This window comes from Meriones unguiculatus, chromosome 9 (genome assembly GCF_030254825.1).
Source record: "Meriones unguiculatus strain TT.TT164.6M chromosome 9, Bangor_MerUng_6.1, whole genome shotgun sequence".
Taxonomy (NCBI): domain Eukaryota; kingdom Metazoa; phylum Chordata; class Mammalia; order Rodentia; family Muridae; genus Meriones; species Meriones unguiculatus.
Window position 1 is genome coordinate 96,316,867 of NC_083357.1, and position 18,900 is coordinate 96,335,766.

Here is an 18,900-nt window from a genome sequence, read left to right on the forward strand (position 1 = left end):
AAGCTAGTCTATTTATGAATGTTCTTCTTTTCAAACTCCTCAGTAATCCAGTTTTCTTATAAGCATAGGGACCGTCTAGCCTCGGCATGCTCCGTGGATCATTCCATGACACATAAAGTCTGAAGAAGTAGTAACTCATGAGATTCAGTTTTGAGTTCTGAGAGATTCATCCTTTGTATCACATGATATTTCTGGAGCACCTTTGACTTTGCTAATCATGAAAGCTTTAGGAATTTCCTCTTAGGTGATGGCTGTTGCAAAATAAAAATCTCATTCTTTTTAAAACACAGATTCTATCTTTTCCTGGGTTTCAATTTACTATATGCAAGCAGTAAAACTTTTCCTAACAAAGGCTTAATTAGAATGGCTAATAACTATGATTTCCAAAGTGCCTGAGTCAGCCTTAGTAATAATTAAGGAGTCTTGTTCCATACAAAATGCTTTATTTAACCTTCATGCCTTCATTCAGATAATTATACAAATGCATACAGATAAAGGTTTAAACTCTATTTCAGTTCACAGCTCAATTCATAGGAAAGTTGAATACAGAAAAGCAATGCACCAACAGAATATGTCTGAGACACCATTAAAAACAATAACACTTGTTCATTTAAATCTCTGAGAATAGACTGGAATAATCTTCTGAGAGAACCTCATTAGGAGAGTCTCCCTTTTCATTATCATAGGGCAAAAAAAAATCACCATTTTACAGTACAAAGAAAAAGCTCTGAGTATATTTACAATACATACACTATACATAAATACAAGAACAACACTTACATAATATTAATAAACTTATAACAGGAGCTGCCTAAACACTACAGAAGATATAAATGCAGAGGAAACTATTAGGAAATTAGATCTTTAAGCTGAAGAAATAAATTCATTTGCAATTAAAACTCCGAACAGAAAAACCAAACAAAGATGTAAGAACTCAACACATTTGCTTGCCAGCATCCTTGGGGACTTTATCTTTTAATGTGTAGGCTCTCCTCTGGGCACTCTAACTCTGGGTCATGCGCCCAAGAGTCTTTGTAAGATTCCATCCACACAAATGAATCAGAAGCAGCCCATCCATTTGCTTTGCTGTGCAGAGGCCTCCAGCCTAGAATAACTAAATGACATCTTCATATTTTTACACAGAAATATCTTATGGTCCAATCACCGTGTGTAATGAGCTACATGTTGAGGAGAAGCAAAGAGATGCCTGCTTGATTTGGCCAAAGATGATGTTTTTTCTTTATTCTCGTGTGTTTTTTTTTTTCTGATACGACTGGGGGATTTATTCAAGGGATTATGACATCTGCACTGAGCCCCACACACCAAGAGCAATGTCTAGACTGCTACTAATTATAACTAAGTCATTTTAAGTGGCAGGTGGGTATATTAAAGGTGGTCTGTTCTCATCCGTTCACAGCACAGACAATTCCTAGTATATCCTCCTATGGACAAACATGAATTTGCTGGTTTCTCTTTGGAAAAGGTGGTCATGATACACGCAATTGCATTATGAGGCAGGATGACATAATACATAAGACAATGTTTTCAAGCTGGTTTTGTTAAGTGGTTAGCTCACATCCATCCATAGTTGGTTTGCCACGTGACGCAATGTGTCCCACACAGACATGAACAAAACAATACAACTGCCATCTCACAGGGGGGAGACAGTGGTTTTCAAAGATGAGCCTTTGGACACAACAAATTGTACACAGACAAGTTGATAGGAAAGAGCCTTGCATGTAGGCACCAGTGCCCAGTTCAATGATACCCACTGAATGTAGCAATTTCAGGGACAAAATATATTCTATGGTCTTGATACAATCACAAAATTCTGCCACAGGAAAGCTAGAAATATGAGTAGGAGGAAAATAAATTATCTGTAATGTTTAATGTTGTATTTTTGGAGAACAAAATGAACATAAAAGAAAGATGTCAAAATACTCCTAAAATATCTTTTGTTTTTGATTGCCTGGACACTTTTACTAGTAGAATTGGAGCTGAATTTTCTCCTATAAACCTCATTTCTCAACAAAAATTAATCTCTGTCAAAGACTTGGCTAACCTGCCTTTGAAAAAGAATGATTCACAACAGGAGTCACTGAAACACTTCAAATTTCTAGAGATGAAATGCAGAAAGAAAAAACGTTATTGATGTGACTATTGCCACTGTTCATCTCTTGTCAACCCACTCAGAGTGGTGGCATTGTCATTTGAGAAATAGTTGTTGAAACTCAATTAAGTGACAGGAGTCTCAAGTCTACAGGAGGGTGTGGACGTAGACACTTGCTTTCAGCTTGGAGAGAAGTTGTTTATACAGCTTTTATCTCTCCCCCCAGCCAACTAACAAGGAGAAAGCTCATAATTCAGGAGATTCATTTTCAGAAACTGAAACGCTCTGAGAAATGGTATTCTTAATGTTTTCAAAGTCCATTAGCGCTTCCATGAATCAATACTGCCAGAGACCTTCTTCTATGCAGACAAGGAGGGATTTAATTTCTCTGACGTTAGACATTTCTCTGATGTTAGATAGCTCCTCACATAAAACTCAAACTAACAATACCATAAGCAAATTATTTATGGGACTATTTAAAACATTCCAAGGCAGTGCTGTTAAGTAGCCCTGGAAAGGAAGCCCACTGGTCTTCTGGATGGTGACATCACTACACATGAACACCTGTAAGAATGAGCTCTGGAGCTGACAAGCATTTCTATGGAGGTGTGGACTTTCACAGATTGTGGTAGGTCTATTAGGGAAAAGGTGATTACTAATCAGAACTAAATTGTAGTAGTAATTATGAGGGGTTTTGCAGATCTTCGGGGCCCTGGGAAAACATCTGAAACAAAGTGACAAGTTTAGGGAGATCTCTGTTCGATGTTTGTCTAGAATGACCACCTATCAGTGAATTTACAGGAAGGTTCTGGTTTCAAATCCTTTGTATTATTGCCACATTAGGTGCTAGATTGTGTCCTGTAATTTTACCACTGCAGGGCTAGCATAACAAAACTGAGTTAGAGACGAGGACTCTGGCTGCCAGGAAACAGGTAACAGGGGTGTGCACTAGAGTAGATAAAACATGGGCTGCCCAACCAGGAGGCCGTGTATTCCCACTCTGCCTATTTGACTTGTTCTGTGCCTGTGGACATTGTAGCCATTCCTGCTGTGCCTCAGTTTCCCTTCCATGAAGGGGAGAGTGATTGTATAGCCAGGAGGTAACACTAGAATTCCCAGTGAAGCAGTCAGCTTGTGGCATCAATAAGGAGCAGCTACCATTTTCACTGTGCTTTCAACCTTGAGCGATACTTCAGCACTTTCAGACAACATGGAGAAAGAAGGAAGTCAGAAGGTTTGATTTTAGTGGGCCCAGGGAACACAAGCTGGGCTTTGACATGGCACCTGTTTGGTTTTCCTGCTCTACCTCCTGCTGCATTTGTTTTCACCCCTCTCTTTTGAAACAGAGTAGAGCACATTGTGGAAGGCCTTTCTAGAGCTGAGGTCGGGGCCTGGAGAATGCAGTCACTATGCTGTCTAAAACCTGCTGGACTATTCACAGCCACACCTTAAGAACTGTCGAGTGCTTGGGTCTGAGAGAGTATAGCTTTGCTGGAAGCCCCAATACCTGGTCTAGGTGAATGCATGCTCTGAAATAGCCAGGCTAGGAAATACGCCAGGTTCATGTCTATTAACAGTCTTACCACTCGTTTCAACCCATGACTCTACTTGTAGCCATAAAATAATTATAGAGAAAAACTTTCGAACTTCTGAATGTCCTGAATGTCCATCATGAGGTAACTGTCAGGGTTAACTAAATAACTGCCTGAAGGCCTTCACAAGTATCAGAAGATCTTTTGTGGGGAGGGAAGAGTAATTTGTCAATGCTCACCTCTAAATGGTCCTTGATGATATGAGGATATGTTAGGCGAAAAGAAAATGAGGCACATGAAGAAGGACCTGTGCATGGATCTAAGTGGGTGAGATAAGGCAGACAGAAATCCCAGTTTTGCTCTAAGCACTGAATCAGTGTTTTCCACTGAGCAAGCCTATCTGAGCTATGCACGCTCTCTCATAAGTCTGAGGTACATCACAGTCAAAATTTTATCTGAACATTATAATTGTCGTGTACACTGCAGATAACATTATTCTCTATATTTGTCTGCTTATATTCAAGTAAAATTAAAAGGAATTGCAAATAATGTTGGTTATACTTCAAAGTGTTGAAAGCCCTTTTCTGTGGGTTTGTGTGAACAGATTTAATTGGCTATGTGCATGTATTTACTCTCTCTGTGTGTATCAAACTGTGTAGGAAAAAAACCAAGTATGATAAAGAATTATTGCTGTGTGAAAGTATAGGATTATCTCATTGGTCATCTTCATTGACAGGCACTTTTAGCATTTAATTCATTTCTGAAAAAATGGTCATTAACTTTTCCTATTGCCATTGCACATTCTTTTAGTAGGTGGCCATATGCATACACTTAACACGGACCCACGGCAGAAAATAACCCCTCTGGAGTTTAAACAAGAAGAAACACCTGTGTTTTATTTTGTTAATTGAGAACCATTTTGTTCTGGATGAAGATAAGTGAGAAGAAAGAAGGATTGCTAGATGATTCTTTCTAGAACAAGTTAAGTCCCCAATTTTCCCTTCTCAGAAACAGACAAACAAAAACCGGATACGTTTGGAAACATGACTTACTTCATTTGAGTTTGAAACTATTCTGGCTAAGCTGTTGGCGAGTGGCCACTCCGTTCTAACCAAGCACCAAGAACGCCAACAAATGGGACCAGTTCCCATGGCAATATCCCTAATTATGTGTATCATCCATACACAAGGCATATCTGAACAAGTGTTTTTTTTTTTATTGTGATGAAAACTAGAAGATTCCCCCAACATACGTCATCAAACTATTTACAACCTCTGTAAAATTTGCGTGTTTGAAAATAGTTTTTCCACTATCACATATGTTACGAATACAGTAAAATAGCTTCACTCTATATTTAAAGATGCAGTACCCTTCTATTTTAATTTTCTTATGAAAATCTGAATTTCTATTGCAATTGCTCAGTATTTAGCATATTTAAAATACCAATGGGCATGGGCTGCTAGACAGACATTACTCTATAATGAAATTGTGAAAATATAGCATTTTAAATTTTTATATACATTTCTTAACTATAAAATGCAGGCAAAGTTACATAGTATTATAAGCTGATTTTCTAGTCAGGTAATAACTTACATTTCTACACAGGATGGATCATTACAAATTACTTCTTTAAAAAAGTTCTGTGTTGGTATTTCCTAGCCTGTTGGCTGCTGCATATACAAGGCATGTGCACTCGGGTGCATGTGTTGGGGGTGTTTGTCCAGGTGAGTGAAAGGCAGTGTGGGAATAAGTGGACATGTAACATGGAAGACATGACTGGCCAAATCTTTCTCCTCAACTCAACCAGGTCAAGTTGAAAACACTTCGACGGGACCCACAACCCTGTGGGTGTGGAGGGAAAAGTAAAGGGAGAGATTTGGCCGACGGCGTACGTTTCCGTGATAAACTTACAGGCAATGGGAAGGGGCGAGGTCTGAGAGCGGGTTCTGAACTGTGACTATTAAGGCTTCCTGGGCCTGTGTGGTTCATCAGCATTAGTTCACATTTGAGCCTTTCTATGCAGACTGCGTGGGTGCTGGTATTAACACGGCTTCAAGTCTATGAATCCTCACTATAAAAGCAGTAAGACAACCCTGGAACTACATCTTAGCTACACTTCTAGGCAGTCCTAATAACAAAACAAAGCAATATCAATACAACCGAAGGCCTCGCCTCTCACCAGATTTATTCAATTGCAGCTTTGGTACATATAATAAACAAAGCACAGACTTAGGAATACTGCATCTTTTCCCGTATACATGTTATCATTCTAATGAGCTCATCTCAAAGTACAGACTGACATTTCCATTTCAGACACAAATGGCAATCTGAAGTTAAATAAGTTGTATAAAAATGAACACAGTCATTGCATGAGCTGTTCCAAATTTCAACCATGATGAACATGGCTTTTCTAATTACCTAGAACCATCACTTGTAAACACTGAAGCATCTTGAAAGCCCTCTCCCCTACCTCATCTTCTTATTTCCCTTTTAAACTTTGAAGTGGTATTTAAAGGTGCTCATTATTTTACTCATGGAACCAACGCTCAACTTTTGAAAACAAACGCCCTATGCGTTATGTAAAGATAATTGTATAATCTCCATGGTATAGCCCTCAGGAAGCTCTTTCTAGATGCCATAAAAGAACTTAAAATCAAGCAGTGTTCAAAGCAGTTGACAGCAGGAGGCTGGAGCAGAATGGGGAGTTTCTCTCGAAACAACTTCAGATTGGAATATTAAGGGATTCTCTGAAAACCCTCAAATAGCCGAACTCCCTCATCAGGCTTCAGTTCTCCCCACTGTGTACTTGAGGCATTCCCAAGCACACACACTGTGGCTGCAAGCTGAACCACTTCAACTCGGAACCGAAAGCACGCTCTGCTTAGCAAACTGCGAAGCCTGTTAGGATTCTTTCCCTTTTTTGATAGTTTATCATATACTGTGCTTTTCAAGAAGCTGGACACACATATGAAATGGGTGGAGGCTCTTCTGTGCATAAGGACATACCATTCCCTCAGTCCCAAACCACTTTCTTTTATACAGGAAACATGGAGGAAACTCACCAAGGAGGATTGCTTACATTCCCCAGAGAAGCTCCAAATAAGTTTCAGTTCTTGAAGCAGATTAGGATGTGTTTGTGCACTTGTGCTTGCATCTCTTCTAAAAATATCACTGTGTCAAAAGTTGGGGAATGCTGTAGTGATGGCAGGTTTTATCGGCTTCCTTACCATCTCAATCTGCTTCCCACTTATTGGGAGCGAGGGGGAAAGCTCCCTTCCCCAAGTCTTCCCTATTCTGCTAGAGAGGTGCAATTCATTTAGCTCTGTGCTAAATTTAAATCAAGATGTCACTCAGGAAGCTTCCCCTGCCTGACAGCTCAATGAATTCTACCTGTAAAACTTGCCAGATGTCTCTTAGTGGGTAAAGGATTGGCTCTTATGAGAGTGGCCAGAACTAAGCCAAAACTATACTTCCCTTACTACCTGCCAATGAGGCTCTGGGGCCAGCGCCTGGGGAGACCGTGGTTGTTAGCTGTGGTTTGTGTCCTTTGCCCTGGTCAGTTACTAACGCTGGCATGCATCAGGAAACCTGTGTTTATTCTGAATGATAATAGGCAATGAGGAGTAGGAAGTGCATATATTACAGATTAAAAAAATGTTTCAATTGGTTAAAAAAAAAAAAAAAGGAAACCTACTGGCTGGTGGGTACCAACCTTTATAGCTCAAGTCATTTATCAATAGAACTACAGCCCTTGTTAGAGGGAAGTTGCCTGATAACTCTTTCAGACCTGGCAGAAAATATAGAGCGCATAGTTTTGAAGCTGGGAATTTACCTGTAAATCATGATACTTTTGCTTGGACATTTCTTAGAATTCCCATAGAAGCTGTCCGACAGAAATGGTTCTTCTTGTAGTGGTAATAGTGCTTGCATTGTCAGAAAACAATTATCCAAATTAGAAGCTAATACTATAAAGGATAACTCTGTCACTAGAGCTCATTTTTAGAATGTCCAGACATTTAAAAATGAGCTACGAATATGATGAAATTGATTTGTGCAATTCCCCAAATCAAGCGTGACACTGAAATATATTGCAAAGTCTTCACTGGAGACCTCTTATATTTAAGCTATTCAAAAGTCTTAACAACAAAAATCTCACCAAACCCAATTGCCACATAAAGCTGGGAAAATAGCAGCTTTTAGTGGGGACAAAAAAATATGATACTATTTTGGACAGAGTGCTTGTTGGGGATGTATTGCTTTTCCTGTATATTTTGCTAGATACAAAAAGGCTCATCATTTGAGAGAAGGAGTGGAACCTGGCTTTGCTCTCATCCTTCTCCCAGGATAAGCAGGTGGTCTGTCCCTGCAGATGCCAGTGTGGGAGCATGAGGATTCTGGGAGTTTAAAATGTGAAATGTGTAGAGAAGAATCCACGGGAGAGTCAGATTCTGCCTCTCCGCGCTGGAGAAGTAGCACCAGGGCAGGCTTTCCATGGGGACACTCATGCCCAAGCAAAACAGACCCACTGGCCAAAGGGCAAATCCTCAGCCCTGCCTCCCTTGCCTCTCTAGTCACCAAATAACTGTTTTTGAACAAGGAGAGGGGAGCATAGTCTTTAATTGTGGTACTCAAGCAAGTAGGACAACAAACAGCGGCAAGGTTACCTCAGTGCCGTGGATGTAACTAAGACACCTGAAATGCCGGGGTGTTTCTTACAATCCCTTTAGGAAGTATGAAAACTGGTAATGTGAGTCCTCAGTGGCGTTATTGTAGGAAAGTCCTTCTATTCATTATTGCTTTTCTCCTCATCTCTGCTTTGTCTCATTTTCATGTTCACTGACTTTGCCTGGGCAGCCCCGCCTCTTCCCTTGGTGCCAGTGTGTCTAAGAAAGCCCCCCCCCCCCCTTGATTCCTTGTAATCAAACACTAAGGGCAGGAAGAAATGATGCCTAGGTGACAGAACACTGCAATTTGGAGTGGGGCAGTAGTTATTATTATTATTATTTTTAGACAGGCTCTTCCTATTCAACTACAGAACACCTGTGCCAGTCCACGCCAGGGAAGAGCAGGACTGGCCTTTGAGAAACTGCTCTGCCCCTCTGCTGGAACGGATGAACAAAACATCATCGAAACGGAACAAAAACAAGCAACGACAAACAAATGAAGACTCCATGTTGGTTCTCTTCAGGGGATGGCGTGAGGACAAGCGTGAGCACAATCTAGGTCTGCCATCGCTAGCACAGAGGGCTACTTCCGTGCGCCTTTCTTTTGGGGTGGTGGAGCATCTCCAGCGGCCCCTCCCTTTCTAGTTCATGGTGCTTGCTGGTAACAGGCTGGATGTGTGGTCTAGCTTACTGAGATAGGAACTGAAATTTCTGTCAAAGGGGTTTCGGGGGTGGGGGTGGGGGTGGGGGCCTGGAAGAATCCTCCAAACTGAGAAGGCCTTCTCTAACCATCAATCTGTGGTAGAAGACCTTTAAGGGGCTGATAGCAGAGTGTCTGCCAGCTCGGAAAATGTACAAGCTACAAACATCTTTTCAATGGCAGAGGACATAGCATGGAAAACAATGCCTGTCTCTTCAGGACCCGAGGCGCTGGACTCCCAGGCCAGCGTGACCGCAGAGGGCTCTCTGACGCGCGTGGTCATGGTGGGGGGTTACCTTCAGGCCGAAGGGAGAAGGGTTGGTTCCTTCTTGTTCCTGCTCTGGTTTCAGGCACCGTGGGAATGGCGGTGCCCTTGACGCTAACACTGTAGAGGGAGCTCAGCCCTGCTGAGTTAGTAGCTCCTCAAGAGACCCAGCTCTCACTCGCGGCTGGACCGGAGCCGTCCTCACACCAGCATGTGCCTCCTGCGGTGCAGCGCCAGGTGGTCTGACCTGGAGAAGCTGCGGTCACAGTCCGCGCACTTGAATGGCTTCACTCCCGTGTGTTTGCGGTAATGCCTGGTCAGTTCATCCGAACGGGCAAACTTCCAGGTGCAGCCTTCCCACGTGCATTTGTACGGCTTCTCTCCTGCAAGAGACAAAGACACACAAGCTTTGGGGCTCCATCCTTTCTCTGCGACAACCCAGCCAGCACTGAATGCTGGGAAAGCGTTGCCGTCAATGGGTGTTCCATTTGGCAGGTCTCTGTGAGGAAACCTTAGCATCCCACCAGGGCCCCTGGGGGCGCAGAGGTGAGTTTTCAATTTCGTCCTTCTCGCTGCTCACATTCACACGTGTGGCTGAGGAGTAATTGCTATGTGGTTTGCTTGTCACAAGGCACCATGGTGGGCTAAACACTCGGGCTCGAGTCACAGAGAACAGTAATGGGTACTTAGTTACATTTTAATAGGCCCCCTTTCCTCCGGAATATGCATCACTTCAGGGCTGTAAGGCTGTATAGGACATAATGTCCATTTATCTGTCATTCGGGGTATCCGCGTCACTTCATTACGAGGTAAAACAACCCAGACATTAGACATGCGTTACCCACAAACATCTACATCGTGCTTGTCTCCTAGGAGGAGATCTTAGATAGCCTAGCAGTGCCAAAGCAAGGATGCAAGCAAGTACGTTTTTCAAGACTGGAGAACCAAACTGAGAGGGAGGAATCCTGAAGCCAGACTGAAACGCTGAAAGCCCTTGTTAAAAAAAAAAAAAAAAAAAGTCTCAAGAAGTGTGTAACTTGACCCAGCCTTTCAGTCAGCTTGTAAGGACAGTAAAATCTCCAAAGCCTGTGCTGGGAAAAGATAGCCCATCCATTGTCCAAATGGGCTCCCAGTGGGAGGCGGACAATAGCTGACCTAGGTGCACAGTTTTCCTAGCTCTCGGTCCAAATGGAAGCCCTGTCCCCACGCAACCTCACAGAACTGCCCCCACACCCCGCCCCATTTGTCCAATGGACTGCAATGAAGGGATCTATAATGGGGACTGGGTAGGCGGCTGATGCTAAGCCTGTGCTGCAAAGAATCCCCCGCTTCACAGGTGAGACAAGGGATGCTCAGAGTAGCCAGGTAAATTACTCAAGGGCTGGTAAGAGGGTGTGCCTGGCTCCGAATCCAGTACCTTTCACTGTGCTACCGAGGAACAGATAATTGTTATTCCAACTGAACTACTGCCTCCTCAGACACAGTCAGTTCTCCTTTGTTTAGTCAAATCCTACTTCAATTAAGTCCCTAACACAACATATAATGACCTTACTTTGATGCCTGTCTCCTCTATAGCTGCTGAATTCTAAAAAGGACAGGGGCCACGCTTTCACTGTCTCTAGCACCTAGGTTAGGTCCTAAGCAAGTTCTAGGGTGAATTAACAGAAGTGTGTATGCAACACTCGTGCGCGCGCACACACACACAGAGAGAGAGAGAGAGAGAGAGAGAGAGAGACAGCAACAGTAAATGCACAGGAAACTTACAGTCCCTTTAAAAGCCAACATGGGAAAATGTGATCAAACTAGAATGCACATTTGTTTTTAAATTCAACTGTTAAGTCAGTGTTGGGTCTTAGGATCAAGTGGCCCTTTCAGGAGAGAGTGAGTGTTTCAGATGCAGGGAATCTAGAAATGTTGAGGCACTAATTGTGGCCACAGGAAGCACCACAATACTCTGAGAGGATCCATTCAAGTAAAAGCATCCTGATGCATTGACCAAAAACCTCAACTTCTAATTCTTTCCAGTTGTTCCAAAGAGACAAAACACGTATTTGCATGTGCTTGCCGACCAGAGTTCTAAGGAAATGAAGCAAATACAAACCAGGCAAGTGTCTAACTTACAAAGAAGTGACGATCTAGAAGAGAACATATCCCTGACAGCGAAAAACATGCATTTACGTTCAAGGTTGCTCATGTTCTTATTGTCTGTATGAGTTCTGCACTTAGTACAACATAAATAAACGTTTTCAGTGTTCTCTCCCCTTTGCCACTCTGAGTTAACTGGTTGTCACCTAGAGACATCTCCTAGCAGTGGCTTGTGCTTTGGGATCACAAAAAGAGAAAGTGTCAAAATGGAGGAAGGAGAAGGGATCTTCTTTTTATCCTCCCCCACCTTTTCATTGAAAATTGTTTTCTTTCCAACATAATATATCCTGATTACGTTTCTCCTCTCTCTACTCCTCCTACTTCCTCCCCACCTCTCCTCTCATCCAGATCCACTCCCATTCTGTTTCTCATTAGCAAATAAAGACTCCTATAGGATACTAATAAAATATGATAAAACAAAAACAAACACATTGGAATAGGACACAACAAACAAGCAGTAGGAAAAGAGCTCAAGAAAAGACACAAGAAACAGACACAAAGATCCAGCCATTACACACACTCAGGAATCCCATATAAATACCAAACTAGAAGCTATAATATATACACAAAAGACCTTTAGAGTAAAAAGAAAAGAATGTAAATAAAATAAAAATATGATAAAATTCGAAAGGAAGGAAGGAAGGAAGGAGCCACCAAAGATGCTGTTGAGTTCATTTTTTGTTCAGTTCAACGCTCTGCTGGGTATTCAAGACTGTTTCTCCAGTGAGACTCCCTTTGAGAAAACTGAATTTTCCTTTGCAAATGGTTATCGATTGGAGATGGCTTCTGCATCGAGGGGTATGTGTCCCCCTTTCCTCTCAGCTATCAGACGCCATCTAGTGTAGACCCTGCAGGCCGTGCCCATGTTGCCTGTCTCCGTGAGTTCATGTGTGGGTTGATACCATTGTGGTCTTGCGTCTTCCACCCCCTCTGGCTCTTAGCCTCCTCTTCAGCAGTATTCTCTGAGCCCTGAAGGGGGAGGAGGTTTTTATTTGTATTTTTATGGAGACATCCTATTTAGGCCTGAGTTTCCCAAGGCACCTCTCTCTCTCTCTCTGTGTGTGTGTGTCTGTCTCTCTCTCTGTGTCTCTCTGTCTAGTTGCTGTGGGTCTCTATATTTGTTCTCATCTGCTGAAGGAGGAAGCTTCTCTGATGCTAACTGAGCAAAGCACTGATCTATGAGTATAGAAGAATGCCATTAGGAGTTGTTTTGTTGCTACTTTTTTTCTTCAGAACATTAATATTTGGTGTTTCCCTAAGTCCTTAGGGTATCTAGTCTCATCAGGCATGGATTCCATCTGGTGAAGTGGGCCTTAAGTCAAACCAAATATTGGTTGATTATTCTGACAAGATTTATGCCACCATTGCACTAGCATATTTTGTAGGCAGAAGTACATCATTGTAAATCAAAGGGGCTGTGTCTGGCTCGGTGTTTCCATTTCTCTTTTGGTAGCCTGAAGAGTAACTTCCCATATCAAAGACACTAGCATGTAGAGCTGAGTTTGACTTCTCTGTGTTCAATGAGTTGTGTAGACGTTGTCCTTTGCAATGAGGCCTTGCTGTCAGTTTGTGAAGATCAGCTTATAGACTTGACAACAATCTAGGTTGTTTGGGGAGGGGTGTCCCATGAGACCCTTCTGGACAACTCTATTACATGTAACAATACCACAACTGGAAGCTTCATTTGGTGACAAGACATGCCTAGCTGAGGTTCCATCTCCCTTATTGTTTTGCAATTTAGATTGCTTTTATACATGTATGGATTTTACAAAGCTTCTGTATCACCCCTCAAATGGCCCTTAATTCCAGCTGTCACTCCCTCCTCCCTCCTGATACCCTGATATCAATTCTTCTGATCTAGTCCCTTGCCATATACCTATAGTTATTATTTTATTTCTTTTTCCTAGCAAGATCTAAATGTCCCTTTTAGTCCCTTATGCTATACCTAACCTCTGTGGTTCTGGCTATTTTGGGTAGAACATAAATATGAAGTGAAAGTTTCTAGTTTCTTGGAAGACTCAGTTTTGTCATGTGATGATTTGCTTCAAGCTGGGCACTTGATGTTTGCTGGAAGTTGGCTTGTAAGAGGGCATGTGATGTTTTGCTTGAACTCTCTCTTGCCAGGGGCATGACTTTGGCCAGCTGAGAACATCCACGGGTGAAGTCCGAGGAGAGCAGATATATAGAGGCCCACACACAGTGAGAGATCACTTTTTTGGATGGATATCGCTGAGCTGATCTTCATTCTTTGACACTTGACTTTGCAGAGAGAAGCATTCCAGAGAATTTCCAACTGAGTCTTGTGGCTTCTTTGTGTTGGCCTTTGAACTGGACAGCTGGTATCATAATGGACTGAGTTGGGTAATCCCCTAAAGGCCCCATTGACCCTAATCAGCAGGAAGTACATAAAAGGAATCTACAGCCTTTTCCCCTACTAATCTCCTATCTAAGGTCAGGGGGTTGGAAGGGAGGTAAAGATGCTAAAGAACCTTAAATAAAGTAGGTTTAGTAAAAAAAAAAAAAAAAAAAAATCTAAGCCTAGATCAATGAATATATACATGTGAGCAACTGTGTCTGTGCCAGGATAAAGCATCCTTTGGGTAAATGCCCAAGAGTGGTATAGCTGGATCTTGAGGTAGACTGATTTCCCTGAGGAAGTGCCACACTGATTTCCACAGTGGTTGTACAAATTTGCACTCCCGCCAGCAATGGATGAATGTTCCTCTTATTCCACATCCCTCACCAGCATGAGCTGTCACTTGTTCTGTTGATCTTAGCCATTATAACAGGTATAAGATGAAATCTCAAAGTAATTTTGATTTGAATTTCTCTGATGACTACAAATATTGAACTTGTCTTTGTTTTTTAGCAATTTGGGTTTTCTCACTTGAGAAGTCTCTGTTTAGAGCTGTACCCTCCACTTTAAAATTGAGTTGTTTTATTGTTATCTAGTTTTTTAGTTCTTTATATATTTTGGATATTAGGCCTCTATTGGACAGACAGTTGGTAAAACTCTTTTCTCATCCTGTAGGCTGTCTCTCTTGTCCAAATGACAGTGTCCTTTGCTGTGTAGAAGCTTCTCAGTTTCAAAAGGAACATTTAAAAAATTATTTAAAATTGTATTTTTATTAATTATAGTTTATTCACTTTGTATCTCAGCTGTAGACCCCTTCCCAATCCCCTCTCAGTCCCTCCCTCCTCTTCTCCCATGCCCCTCTCCCACTCCACTGATAGGGGAGGTCCTCTTCCCCTTCCCTCTAACCCTAGCCTATCAGGTCTCATCGGGACTGGCTTCATTGTCTTCCTCTGTGGCCTGGTAAGGCTGCTCCCCCCTCAGGGGGAGGTGATCAGCCACTGAGTTCATGTCAGAGACGGTCTCTGTTCCTATTACTGGGGAACCCACTTGGACATTGAGCTGCCATGGGCTATTTCTGTGCAGGAGTTCTAGATTATCTCCACACATGGTCCTTGGTTGGAGTATCAGTCCCACAAAAGGCCCTTGTGCCCAGATTTTTTGGTTCTCTTCTCCTTGTGGAGCTCCAGACCCTTCCAAGTCTTTCTATCTCCCCCTATTTTCATAAGATTCCCTGCACTCTGCTCAAAGTTTGGCTCTGAGTCTCAGCATATGTTTTGATACCCTGCTGAGTAGAGTCTTTCAGAGGCGCTCTGTGGTAAGCTCCTGTCCTGTTCCCTGTTTTCTCCCTCTTCCGATGACTGTCCTGTTTGCCTTTCTGAGTGAGGATTGAGCATCTCACCCAGGTCCATTTATTACTAGTTGATTGTATGCCCGTGCTTTCACTGTTCTATTCAGAAAGTCTGAGAAAGGCTCCTCTCAGTGGGAGAAAAGTTGCTGAAATTGCCTAGTTGTGTGTGGGTCAATGTGCGTGTCTGTCCTGGTGAGGAAGTAGCAGCTGAGATTAGAACAAGCTAGATAGACCCTTTCCTCACCGCAGGGTAAAGAATGGATGCATACCTGTGAAGCTGACGGGATGAGGGCAGCTAGGGCAAGAAGGTCTAGGCCCACCTTCCAGGGCATAGGAGATGATACGGCCTAAAGCACAGACAGGCTGCATGCCACCTGCGGACTGGATTTGCTTGTCTAATTTAAGCACATATAGTCTACAATTTTCTTCTCACAATTATTTTGCCCATCTTAATAATGGTACTTATGCCTTTTCCACTTGAAAAAAATAGAAGGAACTGGTCAACTGTGGTCCCCATTTGTACATATTTAAAGGTTGATTGAAAGCTGTAAAGCAGGACAATTCATACTTGCAAATACTGAGTGAAACATTAGTGTCTGCAGATAAGTTTTTATTGGCACTTGTCTATATTAACTTGTTTATGTTGTTTTGGCTGTTTACCAGCAAAGGCAATGTTTGCCAGTTACAGCACAAAACACATGGCCTTCTGTGTTCTAAAACATGTAGCACCTGGCTTTCTATAGAGAGCCCAACAAACCCAGACCTAAGAGATGGACACTTCTGCATACGGTCAGCTTCTTAAACATATGCTTATTTATTCAACTAGGGTCTATACTGTACATTGCTAGTTTGGGGTGGAGCAGTGAGTGGAATACTTTTGGCAATGATATCAAATTTTTCAAAATAAGAGCCTCAATTCAAATGTCAAAAGTGCCCTCAGTCATACACACATGATACTGCTGTTTTCTTTTATCATTTCTAACATAACTATTTATTTGAAAATACGTTCTCTTTTTTTTCATCAAGCCACCAGGTTGAGATATAATACATTATCTTACTAATTACATTTGAAATATGATTTTATGATTATTATTATTGTGTATTTATAATGTGTATACATATATGCACATGCCATAGTACCGATACCTGTGTGGAGGCCATGACAACTTCATAGTCATTTCTCTCCTTCCATCTTTATGTGGATTCTGGGAACTGAACCCAGGCCACCGAGCTTGAATGGCAAGGTCCTTTATCCACTGAGCCATCTCACCTAAAATATACCTACTGTTTTTTGCATTTATGTATGTATGTATGTATGTATTTATTTATTCTTTTCAGTGACTCTGGGTGTGTGTGGAGTACACACATATGCAGCTGCACCCACGTGGGTGTGAAAGGCCCACCTGACAGACTTGGTTCTCCTCTTCCACCCTGAGGGATCCAGGGATCAGCCTCGGGTTCTGAGGCTTGGTGGCAAGTTCTTTCACCCCATGAGCTATTCCACTGGCCAATACTGTTGTGTTAACGGATAGCTGTTGGTGTCTACCTTTATTATCGTGTGATATTATATGTGTGTACATACTGTGTAGTGTTTAAACCAGGTTAAACACATCTAACTATTCACTTACCAGACATTCACAGGGAAAACTTCCAGAATCCTTTCATCTAAGAATTTGAGATATCATTATTTATGACCACTCAGCTGTGCATCAGCACAGTAGGGCTTTCAATGCCCATCTACCTGTAACTTAGCAGTTTGCTCAACTCCCTCCTCCTCTCCCTCCCATTCCTACCTTGTTAATTCTCTGATAATCACTCCCCTGCTCTTCCATTTTTCACAGGATAAACTTCCTTTTGTTGCATGTATTAGTGAGATCATATAACCATAGTCCCTTAGTGTCTGGAGACATGTTATTTCCTAACAATTTAAATGGAGAGATCTGAACAAGAGGAAATGAATGCCTATCTTATAAGACCCACTCAACTCTACCAGACTTTAAAAGTTTCTTCATGATCCCTTACAACCGTTAGGAGAGTTTGGCCGCCTCCCTCCAGGCTGTGGGGGTCAGATGGCATGTGCCTGGAAATACCTCTCCGGATGTTAGCTGGCTATCAGAGAAGATGGCACTGCATCAGAATTGGAGTCCTGTTCCACCTCCAGCTGCTTCTTACAGTCAGGAAAAGTGGCCACCGTGAACAATGACAGTGGCTTTTCTACCTGGGAAGGGGTGTCAACACGGGGAAGGTCAGAGAATGGGAGTTTAGATGTCAAAAGGATTTTTCTTTTCTTTTTTAGGGGAAATGTCTGGGACAGTGACAACTGTCAGCAATTGTCTGAGCCCATTCCATGGGGAACAAGTAAACAGTGCACGGCTGAAAAGCAGTCAGGAAAGACAAGGGAACCGGTGTCAGCGGTACTAGAGCAAACACTCACAGACAGCTACTGAAAGCCAATGAAAGCACCATGGAAGCATCATCAACTGGGGACTCCCTTAGGGGAAGATAGGATGAGAGGCAAAGAGTAGGCATAATTTCCCAAGTGACACATGACCTCCCAAGGACATTTTTCTTAAAAAAAAAAAATAAATAAATAAATTGTAGCTTTTTTTTTTAATTCTTCAAAAAGCAAAGCATCGTATATATAATATTCATCATCTCCACCGTTCCGTTGTCTCATTGGCCAGTCTTTGCATTAAATTTTTATAAATAGGGCCGACCAAAGGCCAGGATCTTCAACCCCTCTCTAAACTTAAAGGCTCAACTCCTAAGCAATAGGGAGAAATGGTGCTCTGGGTAGACAGGCTTCTTGTCTGTCCTCACTCAAAGGAGAAACAGGCACCAGTTTTGTCTACCTCAAACAAGAGTTTCATTAAGAAAAATCAATAAGCCATGGATTTATCTCTGGACTAGTCGGGTTTTAGGACTAGATAAAAACAATTTTAGTCGCTACTGCACTACTGTTCATTTATAATGTCTATGTTTGTGCTTTAAAACAATTTAAAGGACACACATTACCAAATCAGAGACTAATTTAGTGATACCATGAAGAGATAACCAGTGTTTTAACCTACATATAAATGTGTGCCAATAAGTTTTGAGTGATGAAAATGATTCTCCCGTTTTATCGTCTTTGCTCTAAAGCCTTACTGTATACTCCGTTTTCATGTCAAGAGCAGGTAAACAAGACCTGCACAGTAACAATACCAGTGGGCACACCAATATGCATAGGGGTCGGGGTGGACCCCACATGGCTCCACCCTGAGATGAAGGGCTGTGGGTAATCAGGGACTGCTGAGAGGGAGCATCAGGTTCCTGCCAGGGGGAGTGTCTCTGCAGGAAGAACAGTGGCACATGGTCGGCCCTTCATAGCAGCACTAACGGATTCAGTAGGATGTACTACACACACACACACACACACACACACACACACACAAACACAATAGTAATTTGTGTAACAAAGCAAATTAAATAGTAAATTTAAAGTAATTAAAATAGTAAAAGGTCCTGAACTTAATTGGGGCAAGGGAAGAGTTGGAAGAGATAGAAGGAGTAGAAGTGAGATAAAAGCAGTACCGTGTATAAAATTCTCAAAAAAATAAAAATAAAAACAAAAACTTGGTCTCTTATGACAAAATGGTTGTTCACTGCCTCGTGTTACTTGAAGAAGTTCTGTTGCCTGGCAACATGCTCATACAACAAAGAAAGTGAAGCTAACTAAGGCCATGTCCTGTTTTCTGTTTCTGATAACTATGGGTTTTCAAACCAAAAAAAATTCAGTTT

At 42.1% G+C, this 18,900-nt stretch overlaps 1 protein-coding gene across 5 annotated transcripts in view; it reads right to left on the bottom strand.

Annotated features, from left to right (window-relative positions):
• Positions 1–423: 423 nt before the first annotated feature.
• The window catches only part of Klf12 (KLF transcription factor 12), a 605,156-nt gene continuing 586,679 nt past the window's right edge, over positions 424–18,900 (bottom strand). For all 5 annotated transcript variants that reach the window (XM_060391529.1, XM_060391528.1, XM_060391527.1 and 2 more), the window contains one exon: positions 424–9,654. In XM_060391529.1, coding sequence (XP_060247512.1) covers positions 9,473–9,654 — 182 coding nt within the window. In that variant the 3' untranslated portion in view covers positions 424–9,472. The remainder of the gene's footprint in view (positions 9,655–18,900) is intronic.